This window comes from Rhinolophus hipposideros, assembly GCF_964194185.1.
Source record: "Rhinolophus hipposideros genome assembly, chromosome: 10".
Taxonomy (NCBI): Eukaryota; Metazoa; Chordata; class Mammalia; order Chiroptera; family Rhinolophidae; genus Rhinolophus; species Rhinolophus hipposideros.
This window is the reverse complement of record NC_138056.1, coordinates 59,245,022-59,272,924: the sequence shown is the minus strand read 5'-3', so window position 1 is coordinate 59,272,924 and position 27,903 is coordinate 59,245,022. Positions and strand designations below refer to the sequence as shown.

Genomic DNA, 27,903 nt, shown 5'->3' with positions numbered 1-27,903 from the left:
AGACGTGAATGGTCAAGGCATTTTTAGTACTGATTCCTGGCTTCTTTAGCAATTCATTTTCCTCAAAAATTAGTAGAACTATTTGTTCCCAGAATAGTTTTATTCGACTATAAATACACTAACATTATTTTTTGTACATAAATCTGAAGCCTGTTTCATTTTTATTTTTGCTTTCTCATTCACATATCTCTTATTTTAAACTTAATGATGGCTACCTGGAAATCATCTGGAGGAATCTGGAAATGCCACACATTACTAGGCTATTGTTGTCTAAAGCCTTTTTCAATCTTACATTTTACTGTCTGAAGCCCACAATCAGTCATTGTTTTTTATTCCTTTGAGGCTCTGTGTCCTAGAATCTACATATTCCTTTTAAATTTCTGATTGAAAACGATTACCTAAGCTAATCTCTTTCTTGTTTTAAGTTGTTAAAAGCAACAAATAGTAGCAACACATACTAAGATTCTGGATCTTTCCACCTATAGGCTCATAACCTACCTATCAAATTACTGAAGCATTTTTTTATCAAATATTTTTCTATTGTGTGACATAGATCACCAGCTTTCCAGCATGGTCTTACAACTACAGTTAAACAACTAAACTGACTTTATAACGTTTAGGTTGTTTGGGGAGTATCATTCTGCTTCTGGTATTAATTTTTTAAAGTAAGCCAATAAAGTAATGCGATGGTTCGAACGCTATAATTTATTTCCCTATCACATAAAGTCCAAATGGGTGTTGTTCATGGGTAGGTAGCTCTCCTGCAAGTGGCTCCAACCCAGGCTTGCCATCTTCTGCATGTGGCTCCTAAGATTGCCGTCAATCTCCCATCAGTTTATGGAAGGAGAAAGCATGCGGATCATGCATGGGCTACACATGGAAGTAGGCACATCAGTTTTACCCACTTCGTGGCCAGAAGCCAGTCACATGGCCAAACCTGACTCTAAGGAAGGCTAGGGAATATCTACAGTCCTGTCATGTCCACAGGAGAATAAGTGCAAAGCTTTGGTGAGAAGTGGACAAATTTCTGCACAGAAGCTAATACTGAGGAAGCTAAAGTAGAAAGACTGAAAAATGTCTTTCTAGAAAGAAAGACTGAATACTTCTTGACATCTTTGAGCTTCTTGACCAAGTTTCACCATATAACTAGACTTTTCAACCATGTTAGCTAACGTTCCTGTTATTATTGAAGGCTGTTTTGGATTTTTTGGCTGCTTGCTATGCCAGACACTATAATTAATATGAATAGTTACCTAGTGAATTTCTCATTAACAGCAAATAGCAAATCAGACATCCCCTGCTGTCTTTCTATTGTCTAGTTGCATAAAGCACAGTTTGAATGTTTAATTCTGGAGTTCCCAATAAGTCATCTGAGGTATCAGGCCTACACCTGGGAGATGTAGCTCGGTCCACGTGATGAGACTTCAAAATACAAAGGTAGGAGTTTGAGGATGGGCTAATTCCAGGTCTGTAGAAGCCCTTGGAATTCACGTTTATTTGAGAGTTAATCTCACAGTGGGAATGTGGCCTGTGGTGACTACTACGGCCTCAGAGTCTATTACCACACCTTTGAATTTCCCCAGAGCAGAAGAAAATCCACAGGTTAGTCCCTTGTTCAAACTGATGCTTGGTTTTTGTTTGTTTTTTTTCCAGTTTAGAGATCATCTGAGCCTAAATAACACTCTTGGTGATATCTAATCTGAATGTATGTCTTAAATGCAATAAAGAAAACCTTACTTTCTCCATCTGACTCATTTCATTTAGCATAATGTTCTCTAGGTCCATCCATATCATTGCAAATGGTAAGATTTCATTCCTCTTTATGGCCGCGTAATACTCCATTGTATACATGTACCACAGTTTCTTAATCCAGGCATCTACCGATGGGCATTTCCGTTGTTTCTGTGTCCTGGCTATTGTGAATAGTGCTGCAAAATACCATATGATCTCATTTATTTGTGGAATCTAAAGAATAGAATAAATGAACCAACTAATCAGAAACAATCTCAGAGACACAGAGGAAAAACAGGGTTGCTAGATGGGAGGGGGGTGGAGAGGAGGGAGAAGGTGAGGGGATTAAGCACAAAGTGATAACCACAAGATTGCCATAGGGATATGAAAGTCAATTTGGGGAATATAATCAATAATGTTCTAAAGATTTTGTAGTGTGTCAGATGGGCACTTGTCCTATTAGGGAGACGACTTCATGGATGGTGTAGGTGCCTGATCACTGCAGTGTATATCTGAAACTGAAGCTGAATAATAATGAATGTCAACTATAATTTAATATATATACATGTGTATATACATATGTATCTATATATTCACAGGAGGTGGAGTACAGCATACGGAATAGTGGAATTGTAGCAGTTGTATACATGTCAGGGGTAGTAGATTGGGGGAGGGGGTTATTACTTTTTGAGGAGTGTAAATGTTTATTACATTGTTTTGTACACCTGAAACTAATAAAACATAAGAAAATAAAAAGAGAATCTTACTTTCTAAATCAAGTAGAGCTGAGCCTAGTTCCCATCTTCTGGTGTCGGCCTCCCTTTGTTTCCTTTATAAGACAAGAAACTCATTTTCCAGTTTCTTCTTCTGCTTTTGGGAATCAGTCATTCAATGTCTCCTGGGTATCAGACAATTTGCAATGTGCTAGAAAATAGCCAGATTGCACTGTTTTCACAAATCAGGCAGGAGAAAAGCTCATAGAGCATTCAAGCAATTTCTAGAATGGTAGTGTGATATTATGGGGGAAAAATAGATGCGTATAGGCATGCCTTGTTTTACCGCACTTCACTTTATTGAGCTTCACAGATGTTACATGTTTTACAAATGGAAGGCAAGACCTTCCACCAGCAAAAAGATTACCACGTGCTTGTTTTTTTTTGCTTACAAGCTGTGTTAATTATGAAATTAAGCTGTCCTCTGAGCTTTAATTACTTCATTGTAAAAATGTAGCTAATACTATTATTTCAAGGTTAGACTAATAACTAAATGATACAATACTAGGGGGAAATGGTTGGCACAGAGTAGGAATACAAGTGCTCTCTCCTTTCCTCTTTCTTTTCTTTTTCTTATCTCTCATTTTCCCTCTATTCTTTCACCGTCTCTTCTTTCTTCCCTTATTATCTGTTTTCTTCCCTTCTTTTCCAAATTCCTAATTTCTGAACTCCAATTTCTAGGTAAACATGTTAAGGACTAAATTTCCATCCACAATTACAAGATTGCAAGATTACACTGAAATTCTGTCAAATACTCTTTAGCACAAATGCTCTAGATTATATGCCCTTTGAATAATCTAATCAATAATGTAAATAAAAATATTCTTTATGAGATTTATACTTTATTCCCTTCCTAGATAAATTGCTGCACGGACAGTTTCTTCTTTTGACTCCAAAAGTAACATGTCACTGTCCAATTGGAATGCTATCCATTGCCACTTCCCAGACATATCTTATAGGTATTACTGATAAAGTAATTAGACATCCAAAATAATTGCACATGGCGGAAAACTAACAACAACAACGAGAGAAAAAAATGGTGGGGGAAAATATTTTAAATGAAAGACAGAAAAGCATCAGGATTTAGTAAAAATTTTAAAGGTTTTTATCTAATTGACTATACTTATTAAAAAATTACTATTTGGATCTATTTCATGCTAAGAAATAATAATAGGTAAAAGTGAAAATAAATGGGTTTGTTTAATTCTATTTGCTGTATATTTATCTTGAGATAAAACATTAATTTTAATGCTCTAGAAATTGAGGATGTAACCATATATTACATGTATCATCTTATAAATGTTATTTTTGTGGAGTTTCTTTGTTGAATATCACTCCAAATTAAATCTTTAATTTAAAAAAAAACATTGAGTCTATTAACATGTGTGAAATGCTTTGATGTACTCAAGATAAGAAGTGCTAAGTGTTAAGTATAATTAACATTGATTTTTAATGATATTTGCATTTTGGATGAACTCCCAAAATATATGAAAGATCATCTATATAGCTCAAGAAGACTATTTTTATTATTCCCTATTTCATTTTAGGAATAAAAAAGACATGTTTTATCTTTTGAAAAATGAAATGATATTTCCTTAACATGGTATTTCCTATGATATATCACTTCATACGTAAAAATAAGGAAAAAAACTAGTTAAGACTCCAATGATACCTAAAAAGCTTTATTTTGTTTCAAAAGTGATAATTTGCTGAGCTTTATCTAAATACACTTTTAAGGGACAACAGACTGACTGTTTGGAAAAAAATACATTTACAATGTTTGAAACAAAGGAAATCCCCATTGTGTAGACAGATAGAATCAAGGAATGAAGGGGTGTAAATGTCTAACTATTACATTGTTTGGTATACCTGAAACTAAAAAACAAACAAATAAAAAAAGAAATGAAGGTATACATATATATGTATTGTTATAACTGCATTTACATAGCTATCCAATGCATGTACATCCCAAAGAAATAAACATAGAACTAAATAAAATAAAATGCAAAAAGATGTTTGTAGTGAAAGTGTTATAGACTTTCAGAGAGGCTAGAGAGTCCCTTCTAGTTGGCAATGTGATGTTTTCGTAGAAGAGGTTGAATTCCTTTAGACTTTTATGTTTATGATATGGGCAGTAGAGTACTCTTAGCCGTACAGTGTACGTCTTATGTGTAGTCTTGCAGTAGATTATTAGTATTTAGTCTTATAACAGAGATCTTTTAATCTTACAGTGCGGTCAATAAGAGTAGAGCGAAATTAAAACTTACTTTTGTATAGTGATCTCTTCAATTTCCTAAAAAACTGCTCAGTTATTTATCTGATTTAGTTTTATAAGTAGGGAGGAAGGATAATATTCATCACATTTCACTGATAAAGAATCTGAGGCTCAGAGAGATCCAATGACTGCTTGAAATCTCACTGCAAGTGAATTGTAGAGCTGAGACTAAACCAAATAATTTGTCTTTTTAAGAGAAATTTGAAGAGCCATGAATGCAAAGTTAAGAGTTATTAACCAGCTTAGTGAGTCCCAGGATCTGCTCTCTATGTTTCCTTCTCTCAGCCAGAACAACCACCGCTTCCCTTGCTGGGACCCATAATTACAGCCTTTTCAGGAATGCTTAGTGTTCCCAATCTTGTTTTAGCTAGTTGTGCTGACTTCTCTGCATAATAAATGCCAGGCAGCACTAGTTAATTAGTAAACAGCCGACAATGCATGTTGATGCATCACTTACTCTTCCCAGGCCTCTATATACTGCCAGTGATTTGTGACCTCATTGTGAACCATGGTGGCAATAAACTACCACTGTGATTAGGGTTAGAATACAGTAATCTTCTTAGCTTTAGTTGAAACTGAAAATGCCTTTCATCTTGACTTATTATTTATTTGGCCCATTTCTCTGGAGAGCTAGGGGCTGTTTAATCCCCCAGGCTGAATCCCAGGAGTCTGTATCAGCAGGAAAGAATGCCAGACTTGCATACCAAGAGCTGGAAGTCTGGGACATGGATCTGAGAGGCCACAACACTGATTGAGGTGGAGATGGAGAAGCTTCCAGAACTTGGGTGTCCATGGTTATTCTCCAAGAGAGCTGCTTTAAAAATGTCTCAAGAAAAGTTCCTAGCAGTGCAAAATTTTCCTAAGTGGAGGAGAATTAACAAACCATAAAACCTTTTATTTAAAAAAAAATGCATAACTGAGGTACTACAGGTGACTCAGGAGTGATTCAGCTGATTAAACTATTCTACTCCCAAAGGATCTCATGTCAGTAAAGCCAAGATGTGCTCATTGGAGATAAACATATTTTATCCTGGAACAGCTGAGAGTGTTGGAAGATGTGTTCATTAAAACTCCATGCCCAGATTGGATTACCTTGGAGGAATTTTAATGAGTCAACAGTAAAGGTTTTGTTGAAGAACTGTTTCATCAAATGGAGGAAGCATCAGCAAAAAGTCAGCAATGGTTGTCACCAGGAGTACTAAACAAGAGTGTTTCAGTGGAGGAGGAAGCCCTCTTTCCTAAACTGTTGTAAACACTTGTCCCAGGGAGCCTGGGGTTTTGGATATCTATAGCACTGTTCTTCCTGAGTCTATGGTATCCAACAACCTAGAGGGCCTGGCGCCTTATTTTATTTGTTTTTGGAATTTATCATGAGATTATCAGCCACAAGAAGCCTAACAGACATGTCTGGGTTGCCTCTGGTGTTTCTTATGTCTCTATTTCCTGTAATATAGGCCAACTTGTGCACCAATATGTCTTACCTGTGGAAGATGATCTCAGCTGTCCAGATAATCTCTTTTCCAAGGTACTCAGGTTGCTACTAAAAAGTGTGCTACATTAATATCTTGAGCATAAACCTTTGAAAGAATGTCTGATTATTTCTTTGGGATAAATTCTGAAAGAGGAATATTTGGTTAAAGGACATTTACTGTTTGTTGGATAATTATGCCTGTATTTAAGACTTGTAATGCTTATGGTCAGATTACATTTGAGAAGGTCTTAATCAATTTAGAGAAGCTATTCAAAGGGAGTTGGAGGGTGAGAGGTGAAGTGACCAGACTGACTTGGGAGTTAGTGGCAGTCAGATATGGAACACAACCCTTAAAACTCCCATCCCAGTAGTCTTTGCTCCCCTCTCCCTTTGCTTCCTGTGGAAACTGACATCAATGCTCAAGTTCCTTGTAGGAGAAAATTAGGCAGCTTATTGCATCCAGGGCTCAAAGTGGTTGGCAGTAACATAAGACATGGTTCATATTTTCCTTTGAGATTAAAACATTTGCTGATTGGCTGTTCAAGTCAGGACACTAAATACAGCCTGGTCTGCATGAGGACGGAATATGTCTTAAGCACACAGGTATGACATGGCAAGTACTGTGCCAGGTGCTCGTAGGGTATAAGATTGGTAGGATATAGATTGGGAGGAAATCTACAAAAAGAATGCTTATAGGACATAGACTGATGAAATGGCGTACACTATATAATAAACTGCTATTATGTAGGCGTGCTAGGGAGCGGGACGACCTCTTCCTGGCAGACTCAAGGAGGTCTATCATTTAGGATTTGGTTTGGCTGCATATAACAGAACACACAGCTCAATGAAGGATTAAATAAGATAAAACTTATTCCTCTTGCACATAAAGTAGGTTCCAAGGCTGTGAGTAGAGTGCCTTACTGAAGTAATTTATTTTTAAAGAAGATTGTTCTGGTAGTGGTGACAGGTTCCAGCAGGGGAAACAGAGTTAGGGAGATTTCCTGAGGAAGCAGCTATTCGGTGAGATGTCAAGGGACTGAAATGAAAAAGACAGGAGGAATGGGAGAGATAGTGGAGGGAAGAATCAGCAAATTGGTGTCAGAGTGGATAAGTAGGGCACAAGCAGAAAGGAGGCAAAGATGGTATCAAGGTTTGGGAGGGCCACATCTTGGAGGAAAGAAGTTTCCTTCAGTAAATTTCCTTTCAGGCACATATTAATTGTGGAGATGGCTTCCATCAGTGCCTTGTGAACTAAGCCTGGGCTGCTGGAGAAGTCACTCCAGGACAGTGTGGAGACTTTGTCTGATGTTCTAAAGCGTCAGCCTGATTATGCCACTCATGAAATGGTGTGTTGGTTCCCTTGGGAGGGCAAATATCTCAGCATTGATAAGATCAGTGGAATCAGGATGAGAAAGGTTGACCGAAAGATACTGAAACCTAAAACACTGATACTAAGAACCTGGTAGAAAGGCCTAGAAAGGTCATTAAGTGACAATCGCTGAAGCCTGGAACAGGAACTGCTGGGTATTCTACTCCAAGGCCCAGTCAGTGTACATTCATTAAAAAAAAACATTGTCTTCTTCTTTATAAATCAATGATGTTCCCTGTAAAAATAAAAGATAAAAAAATATAAAAGTAGAAAAAATATAATACAGCAAAGCAGCAGCAGCAACTTCCTCATCTAGAGATAATCTCTGATAACATATTGGTATATAATTTTCTATAACTTTGTGTGTGTATACTTATATACATAGATATGCATACATACATAAAGTGAAAATTTAACATAGTATTATATAACTTTACATAGCATATATATAAAATTATGCCAAACTGGGTATGATAATATTTTGTAACTTTTTTTCCCCAATTTTTAAATACCGTAAAAAATAACAACATTGTGAACATCGTTTCAGGTCATTCAGTAGTTTTCTTTAATATCATTTATAAAGATTGCATAACGTACCATTATATATTTATAGCCTTATGATATTTAACATGTTTAGAAAGTTCCCATTTGTTTTTCTGTGATAAGCAAACACTATCATATTCATTCCTGAAGTTAAATATGTACAAACTTTCCTCTCTAATAAATTTCATTATCAGAAATTCCTACAAATGGAATTGTTAGGTCAAAGACACATACATTTTTAAGGTTTTTGATATATATAACCAAATTTACCTCTAAAGGCTTTTTCTTAAATTATAGTCCCACCAGGATCCTATGATAGTATCCATTTCTTTGCATCTTCATTAATATTAGGTATTATTAGTATTAAAACGTGTTGTCTATTTGAAAAATGAAAAATGGTATCTTGCTAACATTTAATTTTCCTATTTCTATGACTACCGAAAATATTTTTTCACACTATTGACTTTTTGTTTTTCTGTGAGGTCAATTGTTTACTCATGGCCCTGTCCCTTTATCTATTTGGATGTTTCAAAATAAGTTATAAGAGCTTTTTATATATATGTATATTCCCTTTCTGCCTGTCCCAAAATTCACAACTTTTTCCCCATTTTGCATTTACTATTTGTCTTGCTTTCGGTGATTATATGTATATGTATATATATATATATACACACACACACACACACACACACACACATATATGTATATATGTATATATACATATACACACACACCATATATATTATGCACATAATATATGCACATTTTAAAACATTTTAAGTGTGTTTTTTCTTTTATGATTTCTGCCTTTCGTGTAATGCTCAAAAGTCCTTTGCCATCAATAATATTGAGTAGATAGTCACCTTTATGTTCTATTAGGTTTGTGCAAAAGTAATTTTGGTTTAGAAGATTAAAAATAATTGCAAAAACCGCAAGTACTTTTGCACCAACCTAATAGTAGTGCTTTTATGGAGTAGAGGAAATGCAGTCTAAGAATCAGAGGACTCAGGCTGATGGGATGTGTGGGTGATAAAGAGGGAGGAGTCAAGTACCACTGAGTTTTCAGGCTTGGTAGACTTTGGTGAGGGTGGAACCACTGACTAAAACCAGGAATACAGGAAAAGGAACAAGTCTGTTAGGGTAGATAATGAGTTTAGTTTTGCACACTTTGCATTTGAAATGTCTGCCAGAAAGCCTAGTAGAAATGCCCAAAAGGCTGTTGGAACAAGGGTATGGAATGCGGGAGTAGGTTGGAGTTTTAAATACAGATACAGAAACATTCAGCAGACATTTGATAGTTGAACATTTTCCTTTCAGTGCACATCCCGGGGCAAACACTATTCTATAATAATAAGCACTTTCCTGCATTATGTCATTTAGGCTTCCTGACAACTTCAGAAGGTAGAATTATCATCTTCATTTTATACATGAAGAGACACGCTTACAGAAGTTAAATTCTTTTAGTAGGGTCTTACAGCTTCTTAGTGGTGAAACTCAAAAGTAAATCAAATAAGTCTGCCTGATTCCAAACTGGACTCTATGGCCCAGTTTGTTCTTTTGCCACAGGAGTGGATGAGCTCAAGCAGGGAAAGTCAGAGTCTCCCAGGAAGGAGAATAGCACATTTTAGAGGTTGGGCAGCAAAGAAGGGAAGCGGCCAGTGAAGGGATCTGAGAGGAGGTAGCAGGGGAAGTAGAGGGCCATATGTATACATGCTGACTGATACTTTAACCAGAACACAAACATTTTGGTGGTAGAGGTTTATGCCTTATACATTGTGTTTTCTGTTTTTCCCCCCTTCCCCTGCCTGACTTCAGTTCAAGCTGTTGTTTCTCAATCTAGTTTTGTAGGACACAGCTCCCTGGTCCATGCTGATATTATGAGCCTTGCGCTCCCCGTGGCTGAGGCAGTCAGTCACCAGTTGACGGTTGGCTGCTCACAGCAGCCCACGGCAGCTCTCGCTGGCCACCGGCTGCTCATGGCAGTACACGGTAACCCACAGCAGCACACAGTAGCTACCCCGCAGCCCACGCCGGCCTCTGGCTGCTAGTGGCAGCCCAGCTCCAGGGAAGCTGTTGTTCACAGTCTTAGCTGTAGAGGGCATAGCTCACTGGCCCATGTGGGAATCAAACAAGTGACCTCGGCATTAGGAGCACAGCGCTCCAACCACCTGAGCCACCAGGCCAGCCCTTCTTATACATTCTTGTAGCTAAATCCAAGACTCCACTCTTGACCTTTTCCCTCAAAAAAATTCTGTCACAGTGATTAAATATTGCCCTTAAATATTTCTTGACTGGTACCCTGGTGGTCTGTCAGTAATTTTCTTGAGTTATCCTCTGAGCTAGAACGTACCAGTCCCTGTGTCTTCACTTGTTAGGGATTAGGGGCTCATTCACAGGAGGACCTGAGTATATTATTATTTTCTTCTCTGAGAGCAAGAGAGGTAACTTCCTTGGTTTATGCTCTCTGCATATTAGGGTTAGATCACTCCCACAGATGAGCACCATGCCGTTTTTGCTTGTGTTGCCTTTTTGCCTGAGTTCTTGAGTGAATGTGGGATATTCCCTTTTATCTTTGAATCATAAAGTTTTCTTTTTTCCTTTATTGGATGTTTTCCTACATCCTTAGAACTTTGTAAAATAGAAACATAATCAACCCATTTTCTTGACAGGCTAAATATCTAGTAGAATAGCGGAAACAAAGCTGGATTTTACCACATGCTAAAAGAGAGTGGCATAGCTGGAAAAGCATGGAATTAGGAATTAAGAGTTATAACTTTCCTCCTGTCACTTGGGGCAAATTACCAAAATTCTTTGAGCCCCATTCCCCTCATTATAAATTGGGGGTACCAACTGACAGGGTGGTTATGAGGGTTAAATTAATTAACCAAGATATAGGGCTTAGCCCATTGAAGGCACCTAATCTAAAGAAGTTGAAAGTCTGAGTTCATAAAGAATCATTTTGTTCCAATGTTCTCAGATGCTTGACCCTTGGCCATCCCATAGCTTATTTGAACTCATCCATGTTGGTGGGTTAGGAGGAAAATGAGTCCCAACTCAGCCATGTCTGTCTAATGCAAGTCTGATGTGTGAAGCTATGGCATATGATTTTAATTGGTAATAAATCTGCTGAAAATGGTTTAGGACATAATCTGATTTTCTTGGTCTAGACTAATGGTGGGTTCAAGAACTTACTTGCAATCAGTTTCTGATGATAATCAGTAAATATCCTATTACTGTTTTTCTTTCTGGGGAAGAAAATCCAACATCAAAATTCTCATGGACTGACATGTGTTCATTTGAAGTACTTCCCATTCAGGATTTACCTGGCCTCTCTCCAAATATTCTAAAAATTGTTGCCTACTTCCAGACAATTATTGTTGTCCTGAATCAGTACTGACTGTACCTCCCACTGCAAGTTAGCACAGGTTTCAGACAAGCCTGGTAGATAAAAGGGAAACTCTTTGAAGACAACAGAGAAAAGAGCCTTAGCCTTTACTTGGCAGAACTGTTTATTAAAATGGTGGTTTAGAAGATTTTTCAAATGCCACTCTTAGTTGTAGATCTCACTTGAGAACTCTAACCCCCTGCTTCAGCAATGAACATTCTTTAGGATAGCCCTGGCCCGTTCCTGTGGTTTGATGTAATAATTAATAGCTCCCTCTTTCACTCTCAAGAGTCCCTGTTTGTATGATAAATTCTACGGTCATCCCTTACAGTTATTTAAGTATTTCTTCAGAGCAATAATTAAGAGCCACATAAGCTAATGACTTGTGCCCTATGGCTCTCTTATTGGTGAAAGCCAATAAGATAACATCATAGGGACTGACCTAATACAGCAAGCAGCCTTGGGAGGGAAACATGAGGGTTTCACGTTTATGTTTACAAAGCAATTTCCAATCATTTTAATTTAATTTCCAGTCATTTATTTAATTTCCAGTCATTTATAAGTACAAGACTATACACCCACATTGGACAGCAAGGGAATGGCGACTTAGAGAACTCTGACTCTGTACCTCTGGAATACTGTTCCACACTTGAATTCTGAGCCCTTCATGGTCTCACACCTTTTACAGACTCGAGGCTTCTGTCTCCCTGTTCTACAGGAGAAGCTGTGCTGTGGTTTAACAATGAGAGGGCAGTAAGATTGTCAGAACATCACCACAGATGCTCTGAGAGTTACTGTAGAAAACAGGCTTCCATTGTGTGACATGGCTGCCGTGGGGAGGAACCTCATGGCACAACCCCAGCCATTGTCTCTGGAAGGAGGGAGAGCTGGCTTGTCAGGATAAAGCCAGGCATCCTCTCGAATAAGCCCAAGGAGTCTGAAGCAGATATATTCACAGGTTGGGACAGATGGGTTCTTATGAAGCCTTATAATCTGGGGGCAGAGAGAGAAAAGCAGGAAAGATACTCTACCTGTTTGCAAATGCCTTTTCATCTAAACAGCTCTAGCCTGAATGGAGTTTGTCTTTTGTCTCCAGCTGCCTGGCTTCCTGTCTGCAGCCTAGTTCTGAGAGAAGGAAAGAAGTTCAAAGCAACACAAGGGATCACAGAAAGGTTTGCCCTCCAAAAAATTGTGCTTGGGGAGCCCTTTTCTTGTGGGAAAATGTACAGCAGCTGAGAAGCAAATGGAGCCACGAGAACAGAGGAGATCTATGGCATGTTTGTTTTGAAATGTCATTTTCACAGCCTTTCTCCCAAATCTCCTGCTGGGGGATTGGGGGTGGAGGAACAGATGGAGTTCAGGTTAGAAAACACCACCACTTAGGTAACGGTGCCACAGTGAGGGTGGATAGAATGGGCTGAGGTGTCACTCCTTCCAGAAGATGTCTAGAAGAGCCAGAATTCTGCTATTTTAGTCGAAAGTACTCCCCAGAGATCTTGCAACCCAACTCCCACATTTTACTCAGAGGACTTTCAGGTTCAGAAGCCTTGAGTGACCTTTACAAAGATTTCACTGAACTGCTAACCTGGGGTGTTCATCAAGCCACTGAAGTCTAAAAGATTTTAAAAACACAAACCAAAAGTAATTTCTTCCTACTGTGAGGAATTGTCATGAGACCTAAAGGAATGACTCTGGAAACAAATTGCACATACATCCTGCCTGGCTAGGGAGCGTGCTTGCTGTGGTTGCCTGCTGTCCCTGACAGAGGCAATGAGCTGACGCTTCAGGACCCATGAGCTGAAGCTTCAGGACCCATTCCTGAAGTTTGCATTTTTTGCTTAAAGAGTCCTCCTCCCACCTTTTATAATCGCGAGGTCCCAGAAAACCTGGATCTTGGCAGGCCTGTCCCACACAATGAATCTAACATCTGATGCTCCAATGTTCTGCTGCTCAGAAGAGGAGACCAGGTAAGGCCAAGGATGACTCAGCCTGGACCCGCTGAGAGAACAGGCTGGGGCCTGTGAAGAAGTTGGGTCAGGTGTAACATTGGAGGCTGGCTCACATTATGTCTCAAATGTCCTCCCACCCCCACCTTGTTTCTACCACCATTATCTCCTTGCCCAGACCAGACTTGTCTCTCAGAACGCCAGAACCAGGATTTTCTGTCTGGCAAGGGTCTTAGCAGGCTCTTCTAATGGCTTAAGCACCTCAGTTTCCTGAATTTCCCTCCCCGCAAAGCCAAGCCACAGTGTTGGTCAATACTTTAAGCATGTGGAAAGGTTGGCTCACTTGTTAGATATAATCTGCCTCGTGTGTCCCTGTGTGGGTAGCAATCAAAGGATGATGTCTACCTATTTAAGTACTCAATAAATACAAGCCAGTGCTACTCTAAACACCATCACTTAGGGCCTATTATGAGCAATGCTTCTGAGTAACCCTCCGAGGGAACAGAAAGCTGATAAGATATAATGCCTATCCACAGTGTTTATATCAGAGAACATGGTATAAAAAGCTTGTTCCCTTATTTGATATTAATAGCTGCCATTTATTCAGACCTACATAGGCTCCACACTTTATTATATGTATTATCTTTAGTCTTCTCAACAACTCTACAAGGCAGATATTACTCTCATTTTGTTAATGTGGAAACTGAGGCTCAAAGTGGTTATGTGATTTGTCCAGGTCAGGCATCTCAGGAACCCCTCTGCTTGTTGGTGGCTTGTGGAGGCTGAATGTCGGAGGAAGTCAGAAAGACAGTGGGTGGACCAAACCTTCCATTCTTGGTTTCACAGGGGCCTGGATTTAAACCGAGTTCCAACACTTGTGTGGCCTTGGGAAACCTGTTCTCTCTCGGTTCCTCATCTAGAGATTAAACAAAACACTCCACTTCATAAGACAATTGGAAAGATGAAACGAGATAACGTGGACCTTGCTCATTCCCCAACACGTTCAGGCACAAAATGACTCATTTTGGTATAGAACGCTCATGCCCTAGATCCTCATGCCACTTCCTCACAAAATTCAGGTTTTTACCAAATTGTTACCTTCTCAGTGAGGCCTTCCTGAGTCACCTTATCTAAAAGCGAACCCCATTCCAACTTGTCTTATCCCTTCCCTACTTTATCACCAACTAATATATTAAAGATTATACTTACTTATTTTTGTTTGTCTTGTCTCTCTCCACCCATAACAAGGTTAAAGTTGTTGAGATCAGGAGTCTTTGTCTTATTTCTTTATCACCCCAATCACAAATATATATTGGTTAAAAGAATGAATGAAAAAAATAAAACAAAACTCTTTGGCACCAAAAGATTTAGATTTGAATTTGGCTTTTTCCTCACTACCTGTTTGACCCTGAGTACATTAATTACAATGCGTATGCCTTGAGTTCCTCATTTGTAAAATGTGAAGAATAATGATTTCTGTTTTTGAGACTGCAGAGATGATTAAGTGACATATGTATAAAAATTGGCACAGAGTAAGTCAAGGATAATCACAAGGCTGCTATTATCATCACTTAAAATAATCTGACCAGTTGTTTAACCTCAATGCTGCCGCTCAGAGCTTTTAAGATACAAGGAGGCTAAAAACTAAGGATGCCCTAAGCAGTTTCAGCCCAATTATCCTCTTTGTTAGACGATTAACAGTTGACTAGGTATGAAATTGCTCAGTACTCACACTCCCCCGATGCTGATAGGTCTGGATTACACTACCAGGTCACTGAGGAAGAAAGGGAGGCTGGGGCAGCTCAAATGACGTGCCCAAAGTCACTGGCATCAAAAACCAGGGCATGCTGGAACCATACCTACATGTCCTCCCTCCTGAAATTGTATTATAAGCTGCCTCTCTTCCAAGTTCTATGTGTGGGACGGTGGCAGGTTCGCTGGCCTCCAGAACCCACTCTCCCGCTAGGCTTGTCAACATCGTATCTTGCAATTCACATACGTTTTTTGACACTCAGTACTCTCGCGCTCAAGCATGGAAAATAAAAAAAACAACAACCCCTTACAGCTTTATGGCCAGTATTACAGGCGAGCAAAGCTCTTAGGAAGCTGTAAAGCACAGTATGCCTAACCTGTGCAACAGGCATTAACACGCGAGCCGCCCACTTTCCAGTCCCCAGGAGTCGCTCCTCTCTGCACTCCTCGTTCAGGCCGCACCGTGCGTGCGGGGTGGGAAGGAGGATTACCCCCTGCTCGCCCGTCTGGGCGTCTCTCCAGGCGGCGGGGTGGAGTTCCGCCCCTGGGCTCCCGCCCCGCCGCCTTCTCTCCCCGCCGCCTTCTCTCGTGCTCCCCGAGTCTCTTTCCCTCCCAGGCCTCGGCTGCGCTTCCCGGCCAGGCAGGCACCGCACCGCACCGCACGGCGGGCTGGCGGTCAGGATGCAGGTCCCCAACAAGGAGCACCTGTACAAACTGCTGGTCATCGGCGACCTGGGCGTGGGCAAGACCAGCATCATTAAGCGCTACGTGCACCAGAACTTCTCCTCGCACTACCGGGCCACCATCGGCGTGGACTTCGCGCTCAAGGTGCTCCACTGGGACCCAGAGACGGTGGTGCGCCTGCAGCTCTGGGACATTGCAGGTGAGCGCCTCGGGAGGGGCGGCGGGGGCGCCTCGCAGCCGGCCTCCAGTCCTGGAGCTGAGGGTCGAGGCCAAATGGGAGAGCCCGGTTTCCCGGCGCTGCGCCCAAGGAGACTTTTCCTGGTGCACTGGAAACTTGGTTGCAAAGAAAACAGACCAAAAAAAGTTTCCCTCGCTGAAACTTCCAGCGCTTGGGACGGTTGCTTTAACTCCCTTCCCTGGGATCCCTACACGGCGTGGGCCTTCCCGGGGACTCAGAGGGAGACCTGTGTGCAGTTGCGTTCAGTTTTCGGCCTCCAGCGCATTTTCCGGGCGCGGACAATCCTGCTGGTGACGCGCCCCTGAGTGTCAGGCCCGCCCTTCCGTGCCTCCGCCGACCGAGGGGGAACCCGGTAGACGGGTTCACAGCGGGAACCCGGAGAGTTCCTGGGTTAAAGGAGTTTACCAATTCCTATCTTCCATCGCTTACTTTCTTCCAACTTTCTCCACCCCCTTTTCAGCCCTCAGCCAAGCGAGTTTGAGGTTCTCTGTTTTGAGGCAGCCAGAGACCTTTCCGTGTGCATATGGGAGCAAAGTACTATTTCTCTTTATCTTTCTCCCTCTGCCTCTCTGTCGTCTATCAGAAGGAGTGTGTGTATCTATTTTAAGGCGAGTTTTGTGTAAAAGATTATGACATTACCCCTAACATTTGTGATTTGGCTCTGAAGTTCTCATTGAGAGACCTGGAAAAGGAGAAGCTTCTTTACGATGTTTGACGTCAGAATTAGATTCTGAGAGTTTGTACCAGGAGTTAGGCCCAGTCAAATGGGAGGATGAGAAGTGTCTGCAAGAGTGAGTCCCTGGACTGAGGCTGGTTGCAACCTGGGCATGCCCAATCCCTCATTGTAGATCCTGGCTCTGCTTAGTGGCTTCCCACAAGTCCGTTCAGCTCACTGCATCTCTCTTAAGTGGAGAGGGGTTAGACAAAGGCAGCTCAGAAATCTTCCTGCTGGGATTCTGGGATGAGCCACTTCACCTCTGACTGTTTTTCATGGTCTGTGGCTCCAAGAACCTTTTTAAGTGCTGGACCCAAACTAGCTGCTTGTCTTTCAGAGAATAGGTTCTTTTTAGCTGGTGCGTTTGACTGGAAACACTTTATCATGGCTTGAAGCAAGAAGAAATGTGGAAAATTTTTGAAAGGGCAACTCTGCTTCTGCGGACTGCAGTGCCTCTTTATTCATCAGCTGCCAGATCATATGATAACATTCTTGGCATGTGGCCAGATTCATGCATATAGAGTCATCTTCAGCAGCTCTAGTCGCACAGGGGTTATCAGAGACCAGAAAATGTCATCAGCCATTTCGTGATTGGGCTTTTCATCTAGAAAATCCACTATGCCTCTGCGTACTTTGTTGCTGCATTTCAGGGTCTGCAAAGTCTTTTGGATGAGTTAGAAGTCTCCCGGACTCAGGTGTAGAGTTAGCTTACCGTTTGAAAGGGGCTGCAGCTGTAATTTAGACTTTTGGGTCAAATGCAAGTCAGGATGTGACCTCAGACATGTTATATAATGTGCATGGATCTCGGTGTTCTCACCTAACAGAGAAGAATGAAGGCCTGATTAAGAGCCTGAATTCCAGAGTCACACTGCCGCCCTCTGAGTGTCTGTTTTAGTCCATATGTCATGGGTGATTTTAGGCAAACTTCCTAAACTGGTCTCAGTTACCTTATCTGTAAATAGATGGAATGCTTTCTCCCAACAAAAGAGAGATGAGCAACCAATAAATGCTAGCTAAAGGTGATAGTCCCTACCACCTAGCAGAGCAGCAAGGATTATTGTTGTACACTAGCTACCACTTTATTTTTTGAGCATGTATAAATGCTAGGCAAGAAGGACATGCTATAAATGTGCTGATTAAATCCTAATAAATGATGATTCCTATATTACATATACAATCTGTTCTAAAATACCCAGCACCATTTTTCAGCTTTATCCATATCATAACACTGTCATGAGCAATTTAACTCCCAAGCTTACAAATGCCTCCTGAGCCATGATTCTGGACTAAGGATACTGTAGAGGCTGTAGCTACAGAAGCTTGTGTAGATAAGAAATCTGAGGAGCCCTGGAAAGTCGGTTCTACAGGTATGGTGTTTTGCAGCATCTCAGTGGAGGAGCTTCTTCGTCCCAGACCTCCGATGTTCTGTGATAACCTGTCTTTGGCAGCCTCCATCCCAAAGGCCCTTTGGCAGAGCTAGAAGTTGGGCAGCAGGCAAAGCTGGTTGGGGGCGGCTAAGCATTTGTGGAAAGGATATCTGGAGCATAGTACTGACATGTCTCAGGCTATATAGGTAGACCCGTGAAGAGTGAGTTCATATGAAAGCCAACCTTAGCTGCCCACCCAGACTCCAGTCAGCTAAGCGTGCTTTATAGTACCTTCAAATCTCGGCTTGTCTCTTCAAACATAGGAATGTCTCTCTTTCTCCTTTGTGCTCAACTCTGGTACATATCTGGAAAGAACAAGTAGTGAAGGCTAGTGGGCCTCGCTGTGAGAGGGTCGGGGATACAGATGAGATAGACATCTGCCCTGTCCAGACAGGATATCAGATCCACCTGCTATAAATGAAACCTTTGCTGAGAGTCTTGATGCTCATTTGGTTCAGTGCCAAGTAGGGATCCATTTGTCCAACAAATTCCCGTGATATATATCTCATAGCCACTTAGACTGAGCAGTCTGATCTTGAAAGACTCCAGAAAGTGCAGGGCTGTGAACTTGGTCTTGAAATCAATGTGATGAATCCCACAAACCCCATAAGGGACAGTCATCACCTCGAGTCCCAGTGGTTCCACCCTAGAGGAGCAACTGGGCTGGCTCTGGGTTCAAAAGCTCTCGATAGGATGAGAAAAATTGAGTCACTTTGCCCAAGGCTACCCAGCTAAGTGGAAAAGCCGGAGTTGACCTAGTTCTACCTGGTTTGGAATCAAGCCATATTCTTTATGGCTACAGTATGAATGCCTGCTGTACTAATGGCATATAGGGGTTATGCCCTCTTCCCCTTCACATGCATTTCTTCTTCAGTAGATGGGTTATCCTTACATTTTCCTTCCTATTTCTAACGGGTTTTTGGATATTATTCAATACCACTGTGCAGACAGTGAAAGGAAATGGAATGAACATGTATTTTTGAAAATTTGATTCTTGGTTATAGGTTTTATTCTTTTTATAGATTTATTAGAAAAGAATTAAACAAAAAATTTATACTTGAGACTCTTTTTTTCTGTTCCTCTCTAAATTCTGATACTAGCATTACTCCATTAGCACTTTCAAAGAGAATTATACAATTTTCTGTAGATCTCTTGATGTTCTTTGGGACCTAACCACAGGAATTGGGACAGTCAGAGTAATAGTAGCTAACATTTCTTAAGTATGTATTCTTACAATTGTCCACACATTTAATTTTTAATTTCCCAGTAAAATAGCTGTTTAAGTGGTAGTGCTGGAATTTAAAACTTGGCCATTGAATCCACACCCAGGTTCCTAATAGCTTTGTTCTACTTCCTACAATTTAGAAATGGAATACTTTGGACATATTCTAAATATATTCTAAATTATAGGTATTATAAATATGTAATACTTGGCTTTGGGCAAGCCATGAAACCTTGCTGGACTTTAGTTGTCCCATCTATAAAATGATGATTGTTTGATTTTCCTGTGATATCACATATTTGTACTGTTTATCTCTTGCCATCTCTATCAGTTTTAATATATTCTCACTGTGCCCAGGTAGTATGTGGTAGCTTATTCCAACTTCTTATTCCAAGCAACTTGGGCAAGTTACTTAACTTTTATGTCTTGGTTTCCTGTCTGTAAATGGGGGACAATAACAGAATCTGCATTTTAGAATTGTTGAAAGAATGAAATGAATTAATTCATGTAAAGCTGTTCCTGACAGGTATTAAATGCTGAATAAATGTTAGCTATGACTCTTGTTTTAAACTGGTTTCACATACATTTTCCTGCTTGATTTTCCCAGCATCACTGAGGGTCTAGAGAAAGCAAGTGGTGTTAAACCTATTTTGTATTAGAAAAGATCAGGAATCAGAGAGGTAAAGGACTTGTCCAAGGTCACAAGAGCTAGCAAGTGGCAGAGGAGAACAGGAGTAAGCAGGTCTGTTTAACTCCAACATAGATAGATAGATAGATAGATAGATAGATAGATAGATAGATAGATAAGTAGGTAGGTAGATAGATAGATAGATGATTGATAGATAGATAGATAGATAGATAGATAGATAGATAGATAGATAGATGGGTAGATAGATAGAATGATAGATAGATAATATAGCCATAGATATAGATAAATGGGTATAAATGTAGATATGTATAAGAGAGAGATGACCAAGTCTGTTGTCTGTCAGAAAACCCAATTCTAGATTTAACAAATACGGTAGAAAATAAAGTTGGCAGGTAATTTAGAGAGTGCTTCTTCACCATGTAAAAGTTTCACTGCTAATCTCTACTAAATCACCAATGCTTCTAAATATTTAAAACAAGATCCAACTTGTAAGAAAAATATTTCTCTACAGGGCACATCTATACTAACTTTCCCAGCCTAAGCCGTGTGACACAGAAGCACTGGAGGACATTAACCATCCAACAGTCTGAGTGAAAAGGGGAGACAGCCTGAGTGTAGAGTCAGGAGCCTCGGAACACGGACTCCCCACACTGGTGGCTGTGAGATTCCTCTGGGCCACAGTGGTGTGTTGTTTTAGAGATGATGAAGTGCTTCCACATTGTGAAAGTCAACCGAGGCAAGGGTTTGGACTTGACCATCTCTTCAGTATCTATTTCTAAATACTGTAATTCTCCAAGGAGTTTTAGAAGAAGAATCTTAAATATCAATGAAATAGATCTAGAAAACTAGGAAGAGCTAAATCTGGCAACCACTATGTCAAGCAAAAGAAACGAAAAAGCACATTAAATTGCAGCCATTTTCTGCTGGACAGTTGAGCAGTTTATGGCCTTGGTTCTTGCCTGGATAATCATAGATTTTCTAAATATTATGTGGACTAACATGCTATGTGCTTACAGGTAAATAATATATACACTGAGCAAAACTGTGAACTTTCAAAGTACGAAGAGGGATGTGTTGGGAAAGCACCTCCGGGCTTCTTGCAGGATAACCATTAAAACCTCCATCTGTCACAGACACATGTGCATTAGGCATATGGGACATGTCCTCTCATCTAGGTTTTAGAGGACTAGTTCTGATAGGAGAGCACATAGCAGAGTGATCAAGAAATGCTGTCATTGGAGAGGAGGGCGTGGGGAGGAGAAGCACTTATGTGTGCAGTTGTTTCTTCAGCAAATATGTATATTAAATGCCTGGTATATGTTAGGCCCAGTGCTGGGTGAGGGGAAAACAAAGAAGAATAAGGAAGTGAACAAGACTTGGTTCCTGACTTCAAGAAGTTCCCAGTTTAGTGGGCCTGACGGTTACATAGGTAACTTCAGAAATCTCTGGTGGTACAGAGGGGGTTCTCTCTACACCATAGTTATCCAGTCTCTGAGATTAAACGTGAGCTGGCTGGACAAAGCCTCTAGGTAGTGTGCTATTCCCTGTGCTCCTACCTCGCACGAGTTACTCCCTGTGAGTGAGTTCAGGGCTACACAACTTGAGACAGAAGTTCCTCCTCTGGCCCTCTTTAACTGTCTCCTTCTCTTGAGGATCTCATGCATTCCTATGGCTTGAAACTCTATGCTGATAACTCTAAAACTGTGCGTAGAACCTTGACTTCTCACGAGCTTCAGACTTACCATTCTGTCTTCTAGCTGGGCGTCTCCTTTATGATATCTCACTTATCTTGCAACATCACTATGTCATAGCAAAGTTGCATAAAAAAAACAGGATTGCTGGGTTTTTTCTATTAATAAAGTAATATATGCTCAGTGTAGCAAAATTGGAAAGTACGAAAGGAAATAACAGCAACAAAGGAATATAAACAGAATATATCCACAATCAATCCTCTTAATGATAAAAGTAGTAAAGGATGCTGTTTGTAAGTTTAAACTACACATCTTTCCCACACACTGGACTTTCTTGTTTGTGTTAACTATGCTGTTTTTTCTCCAATCACTTAAACTTGAAACCTCTGCCATCTTTTCTCCTTCTTCTTTGATCCTCACACACCATCCATCTCCTAGTCAGATAGTAATTATGCCTCTCCTGCCACTCAATTCCCTAGACCAGGGACAGCACTATTATTACTTAACTGTTTTGCTGTCATAGCCATCTGACTAGTTCTGGTCTCTTCTTCCTCTAGTTGTTCTGTGTACCAAGGTCAAGTTTATCTTCCCAGGATATAATTTGGTGGCTCCCAATTGCCTATAGATTATATATGTCATGATGAAAAGAATTAACATGGTGGGGATGAGGTGATAGGAGAACTGATAATTCGAAAGACAAATTCTAAGTCATAAAGCTATTGAGAGAGGAGCTTGTGGGGTCTTAGTCAGTAAAAAGTGACTGGAGTCCTTGAGGCCTAGCCATGTCAAAAGGAAACCCAGGATCTGTCACATTGTGGCCTTGTCGTCAGGAACACAGTTACTCTCATTGAGGGTCAAAGTGGTACTTAAATAATTTTTTGTTTTACTGCATTATATTAAAATAGTTTTAAAACGTGAGGATTCAAGAAGTATATCTTGCCTGGGAAAATTTATTTGATTGCTCGATAAGCAGAGGGACTTAAGGGAGAATGAAGTGGATCAATCTTTGCTCTAATGGAATCTGATAGTCTAATACTGTGTTTCCCTGAAAATAAGAGCTAGTCAGACAATCAGCTCTAATGCGTCTTTTGGAGCAAAAATTAATGTAAAACCTAGTCTTATTTCACTATACTATAATATAATATTTTACTACAATATGAGACCGGGTCTATAATATAATATAATATAATATAATATAATATAATATAATATAATATAGTACCCGGTCTTACATTAATTTTTGCTCCAAAAGAAGCATTAGAGCTGATAGTCCGGCTAGGTCTTATTTTTGGGGAAACATAGTAGGACATAAAGATATTAAAAGATAATCATGAAGATAATTATTTAATAACTGTTTTGATAAGCGCTCTGAACGGGAAGTGTCAGGTATGAAAAGAAAGTTTAAAAAGGGGGCCTACCCTAGTTATGGCATGGCGGTGAGGAGACACAATGGTTGTGGGTAATCTGGCATTAGCCAGAGATTACAGAGTGTGTGGAGGGAGGTGGTGAGAGAGAAGTAGCAAATTAGGAAAGAACATATATGCTAAACTAAAAGTTATGAGTGATAATTCCTTATGCTTATCAATTTGTCATAGCAATCTTTGCAGTTTAAACACCACAGTAATTTTGGCAATCAGGTCTTGCTATTTCCAGTTTTATAGGTGAGGAAACTGGGCCAAGTGTAAGTACAACATGGTACGTGTTACACAGTAGTTGCTCAATAAAAGTGGTTTGGTGTTAAGCAAACTGGGTTGACTTTAGAGTCATTGCTCACCTAAGGAAAAAAAAAAAGAAAATTGGAAGTAGTTATGCTGTGATATAAACCTACGTTTCTTCTCTTCTGATGATTAACGTTGGGGAATCCTGCAAAGCCTTCAAACCACTGAGAACCCTTTTTATTTCTTTCACTCTCTTTGATTCCGAGATGGACATTCTCAGGGGGATATGGTGGCCCTACCTCTTCTGGGGTAGAAATAAGGTTTATTTCATCAAGGGAAGATTCTCAGGTTCTAGGTTGGTGTACTAGAGTAGTCTTCCTCAGCTTGACAAGGTCATGTCTGTGGCTGGAGCTTGGGGTTCCAAATTATTGAATTCTACTAATTTTTTTTCAGCTGTTTGGGAATTTGGTTAAGTTATATGATCTTAAATTACTCTTTGAAAATAATTTAGGTTTTAACTTCCACCAATGCCCACTAATACCTTTAGTTTCCCATTCTCAGGTATTAATCAAATCTATCTTTTCTACCTTGGAAATTAGCTCTTATTCCTCCTAGCCATGTCTTCTTTACAACTCATCTGAACTATTGTAGCAGCTTCCTAATACCCATGCCTTCCTCTAGCTTTACCACCCATCAGTTTGTAATCCACAGTGGTGAGACATCTCTGCAGGTGTCATTCTCCAGTTAGATATTCTCCAGTTTGCCACTCTGCTTACCCCAGATTAGAAATCCTCTACTACTGCATTGGAATGTCTTTTCCCTCCAAACTGTAACCTAAGTTCTAGCATAGTAGTTGGTGCTTAGTTGGTGCTTATTTGTTCAAAAAAAAAAGTTTTTCAGTCAACTATTTCATCATTGCTTTTATTCCAAGACATATCATTAATGTAAAACTTTGTTCAACAAAACAAAATTAATATATTTAATTTTGTTCCTGCCTGAAACTTCATAATTTTATAAGCATTAACATATACAAATGCATACATTTTGGAATCAATACATATGGTAATCACTTTTATTAAGGTGGCATTCTATTTTAGCTTTTCACCATAAAAACTGGAGAGTGACCTTAAAGACCAATTCTTAAAAACTGTATTTCATTTAACAAAGTTTCATAATTTGGAGTGAAATGTCATTCATTTGGAGGTCGAATGATCAAACTGTATCTTTATAATTTTTGGATACAGTAGATGAGCTTATTACTTCCTGAAAGGTCATTGTCACAAAGTTAAAACCTGGAAGGCCTATCAATCCAAATCATTAATTTTACAGATAAAGAAGCTATGCTTTGAATGGGGGATCACATTAGTTTCGCAGGCCCACAGACCTAGTTAATGGTACAACTGGAACCAGAATCAAGCTTCTTTGGTTTATTGATAATGAGATTTAAATAACTAAAAACTATTTTTTAACACCCGATGTTTTGGTGTTGTCTTAAGCACCTGCACACAAAGATAATTGAATTTAGTAGGCACCCAGCCCTATGGGAGTTCAGGTAATGAAAAAGAGAAGATGATGGTATGGCATCGTGGACACCCAGAGTCATCCAGAGTCTGGCTTCAAATAACATTCCTAATTGAATGTCCCCCACTCTCCATTATGAGGCTTGAAATTTGGCCATTCAAACTCCTTGTTATTACGTGTTCATACCCCAGGTTTCTTGCCTCTGCCTTTGCTGCTGTTCTTCTTGCTGGTTCTCATGCCCTGCCCTTTATTTCCATATATCCAAATCCTACGTCAAGTTTAGGAAGGGCAATTCCTCTGCAGAGACTTCCCTGATTCTCTCATTCCAGTGGAAACGTCTTCATCCCTTGAATCCTATGCAACTTTTCTTTATCCCCTTCTAGCACTATTCCTTTAGCGATTATTTGGTACTTCCCCAAATATCCTTCATGATTTTTAGCAGACCTTGCCACAAGTTGTTTGTTACATAATTTAATAAAATAACTGTGGAGTCAGCAAAGAAGAGAAGAAGAAAACACCACGCAGGAGGAGAACCAAGCAAGGGCAGGTTTGAAAGCAAAGGGCAGAGAGTTTAAGAAGAGAATCGTCAATTGTTTCAAATGTCTGAGGGAAATCAGAATTATTACTTTTTGCTGTGAGTCTCTACTTTTTGTATAGTCTGGTAGTGTTATCCTGAAACGTTATTTAACCTTTCTTCCTCATCAGCCTTGCGTACATCTGCTCTCTCAAGATGAATGATTGAAAACTTAGCTTCTTGTGTGATGTAGAAGCTGAGTTTCAGCTTCTGAATCTACCTACAATAGCTCCTCAGCTTAATGAATTAGACAAAGAAATTATCTATAACGTGAGGGATTTAAACAAATTTCAGTCTAATTTACAGGATGACGTTTAGGACAAATTAATTTAAATTACTTGTTGGGAGGACTGTTCTCTCCTACAATAAAATGTTATTAATAGCGACCATTTATTGAGTGGCAGGCATGGTGTGTTGTGAATTTTTATGCATCATTTATTGTGCACAGTGAGCTTGTCTGGTCAGCATTGTTACTAACCTCATCACAGAGACACGAGAATTGTGCATAGACAGACTAGAAAACACACGCGCAAGGGAAAAAACACATAGAAACCTTTTCAAAGTCACATGGGTAGTAAGGAATAGGGCTGGGATATAAACAGATTTGTATAGTTTCAAATCCTATTTTCTAATCAGTTTGTTCTATTTCCTAATGGGGGATATGACAATGCAATGGCTTTCACGTGTCATAGATTGTTTAAGTTGCATTTAGAAAATGCATATTATTTATTTTAAAGGAATAATTTATTAGTTGTGAACCTTTATAGTTTTAGATAGAACTAAGAATTGGATGAGCTGTATTATTTGTATACATCACTGCTGCAAACATGTAGTTTGCTTGGCTACATAACTACCAACTTAATATACTATTTTTAGGCAAGAAAACAACAGTGACTGAAGGACACAAGTCTCTAGTTTGAGTATTAAAAATATGATGCTGGGCAGTACTGGAATAAAAATTAAGTGTTTGTTATATGGGGTAGCGTGATATGTGTGTTTTTTTTTAAATTTAAAGAAAGCAATATTGACGCTACCACCCTTCATTTCCTGTTTCACATTGATTTCCACATGACTCTTGCTTTTTATTACACAAACTGCGAAAACCCCGGTTTGAAAAAAATATGATCACATCAAAAGGAATGGAACTCGATCTAATGTTAAAATTGTGAACTACCTCGAGCTAGTAGTTCCTGAGGTTTCTGATTGATCTTCAGCACCACTGTGTTTGCCTTGAAATTTTAAATTGTACACCTGTGAGTTCACAGAAGCACCCCAGTATAGTTTGGCATGCATCAAGGATAGCTTTTTATTGAATACATCTGAGCTTACTTTTCAGTGGAGGTATTTTTAGGTTGATGGCTAGGTATTTATTTAGGTTGTAATTAATTTATTTAAAAACACAAGATGCTGATTATCTATCTCTTCTATCACTTGGTTTCATTCTCTCCATCCATCCAATATTGGACATTACTTTAGTATATGATTTTGTTTCTCTTTCCAAGGGAGTTATTGCATTTAATGTGAACATCGGACTCCAGTCAAAATCAATGTGACAAAAATATTCTGGGATACTGTGATACTCATACACACACACACACACACACACACACACACATGCACCAGCTTTAAATCTAAACATAAATTCAGAATGTAATGAGAATATTTTTGAAATGTAATTTAAAATAAAGATTCCTATATCCATCCTTCCTTTCTCTGATGCTATTGTTTATGAACACCTTAGAAACAATTGTTAACTTTTTATGTCATCTATTTTTTTCGTACACACTTGAGCTTGATTCAATACTCTGCATCCAGCTTTACTTTCTTATTGAGTAGAGGTGAGATTTGCTTATAAGAGGTGATGCCCAGTGGTAAGATGAAATGAGAGCCGTTACTTATGGTGGAACTAAAGAAACTGCACAAAGAACTTGGGTGGTTCTGAACTGGGTACAGATTTTTTTTCAGAGTGGATCTTAAAAATGAGCAGGAGTTTAGTAGGCATAAAAAGTAAATGAGTTGGCTCAGAGATTTTGCTTTATTCAGTTCACTCCTCTCCCTGCTGACATTCCCTCTCATAAGTAATAAATCAATATTAACTGTTATTTCATTATGTAAAGGGTATTTGTATTACTAGTTCCAATCTATTTCGCAAGTCCATTGTGAGCATAGACTGAGAGTCTCTCTGAGTGCATGTGTTATAGAAACATAAAGGGACAGTAATTGAGTAATTCCACGTGGGCTCAAGGAGTTGCAGTGTAATTGGTGATGCAGGCTATAGA

General features: G+C 39.6%; 1 protein-coding gene across 1 annotated transcript in view; it reads left to right on the top strand.

Moving 5' to 3' along the window:
* The first annotated feature begins 15,806 nt into the window (after window positions 1-15,806).
* The window catches only part of RAB38 (RAB38, member RAS oncogene family), a 50,135-nt gene continuing 38,038 nt past the window's right edge, over window positions 15,807-27,903 (top strand). Inside the window, exon 1 of the mRNA XM_081062996.1 lies at window positions 15,807-16,128. Within this exon, the coding sequence (XP_080919122.1) occupies window positions 15,927-16,128 (202 nt within the window). The 5' untranslated portion in view covers window positions 15,807-15,926. The remainder of the gene's footprint in view (window positions 16,129-27,903) is intronic.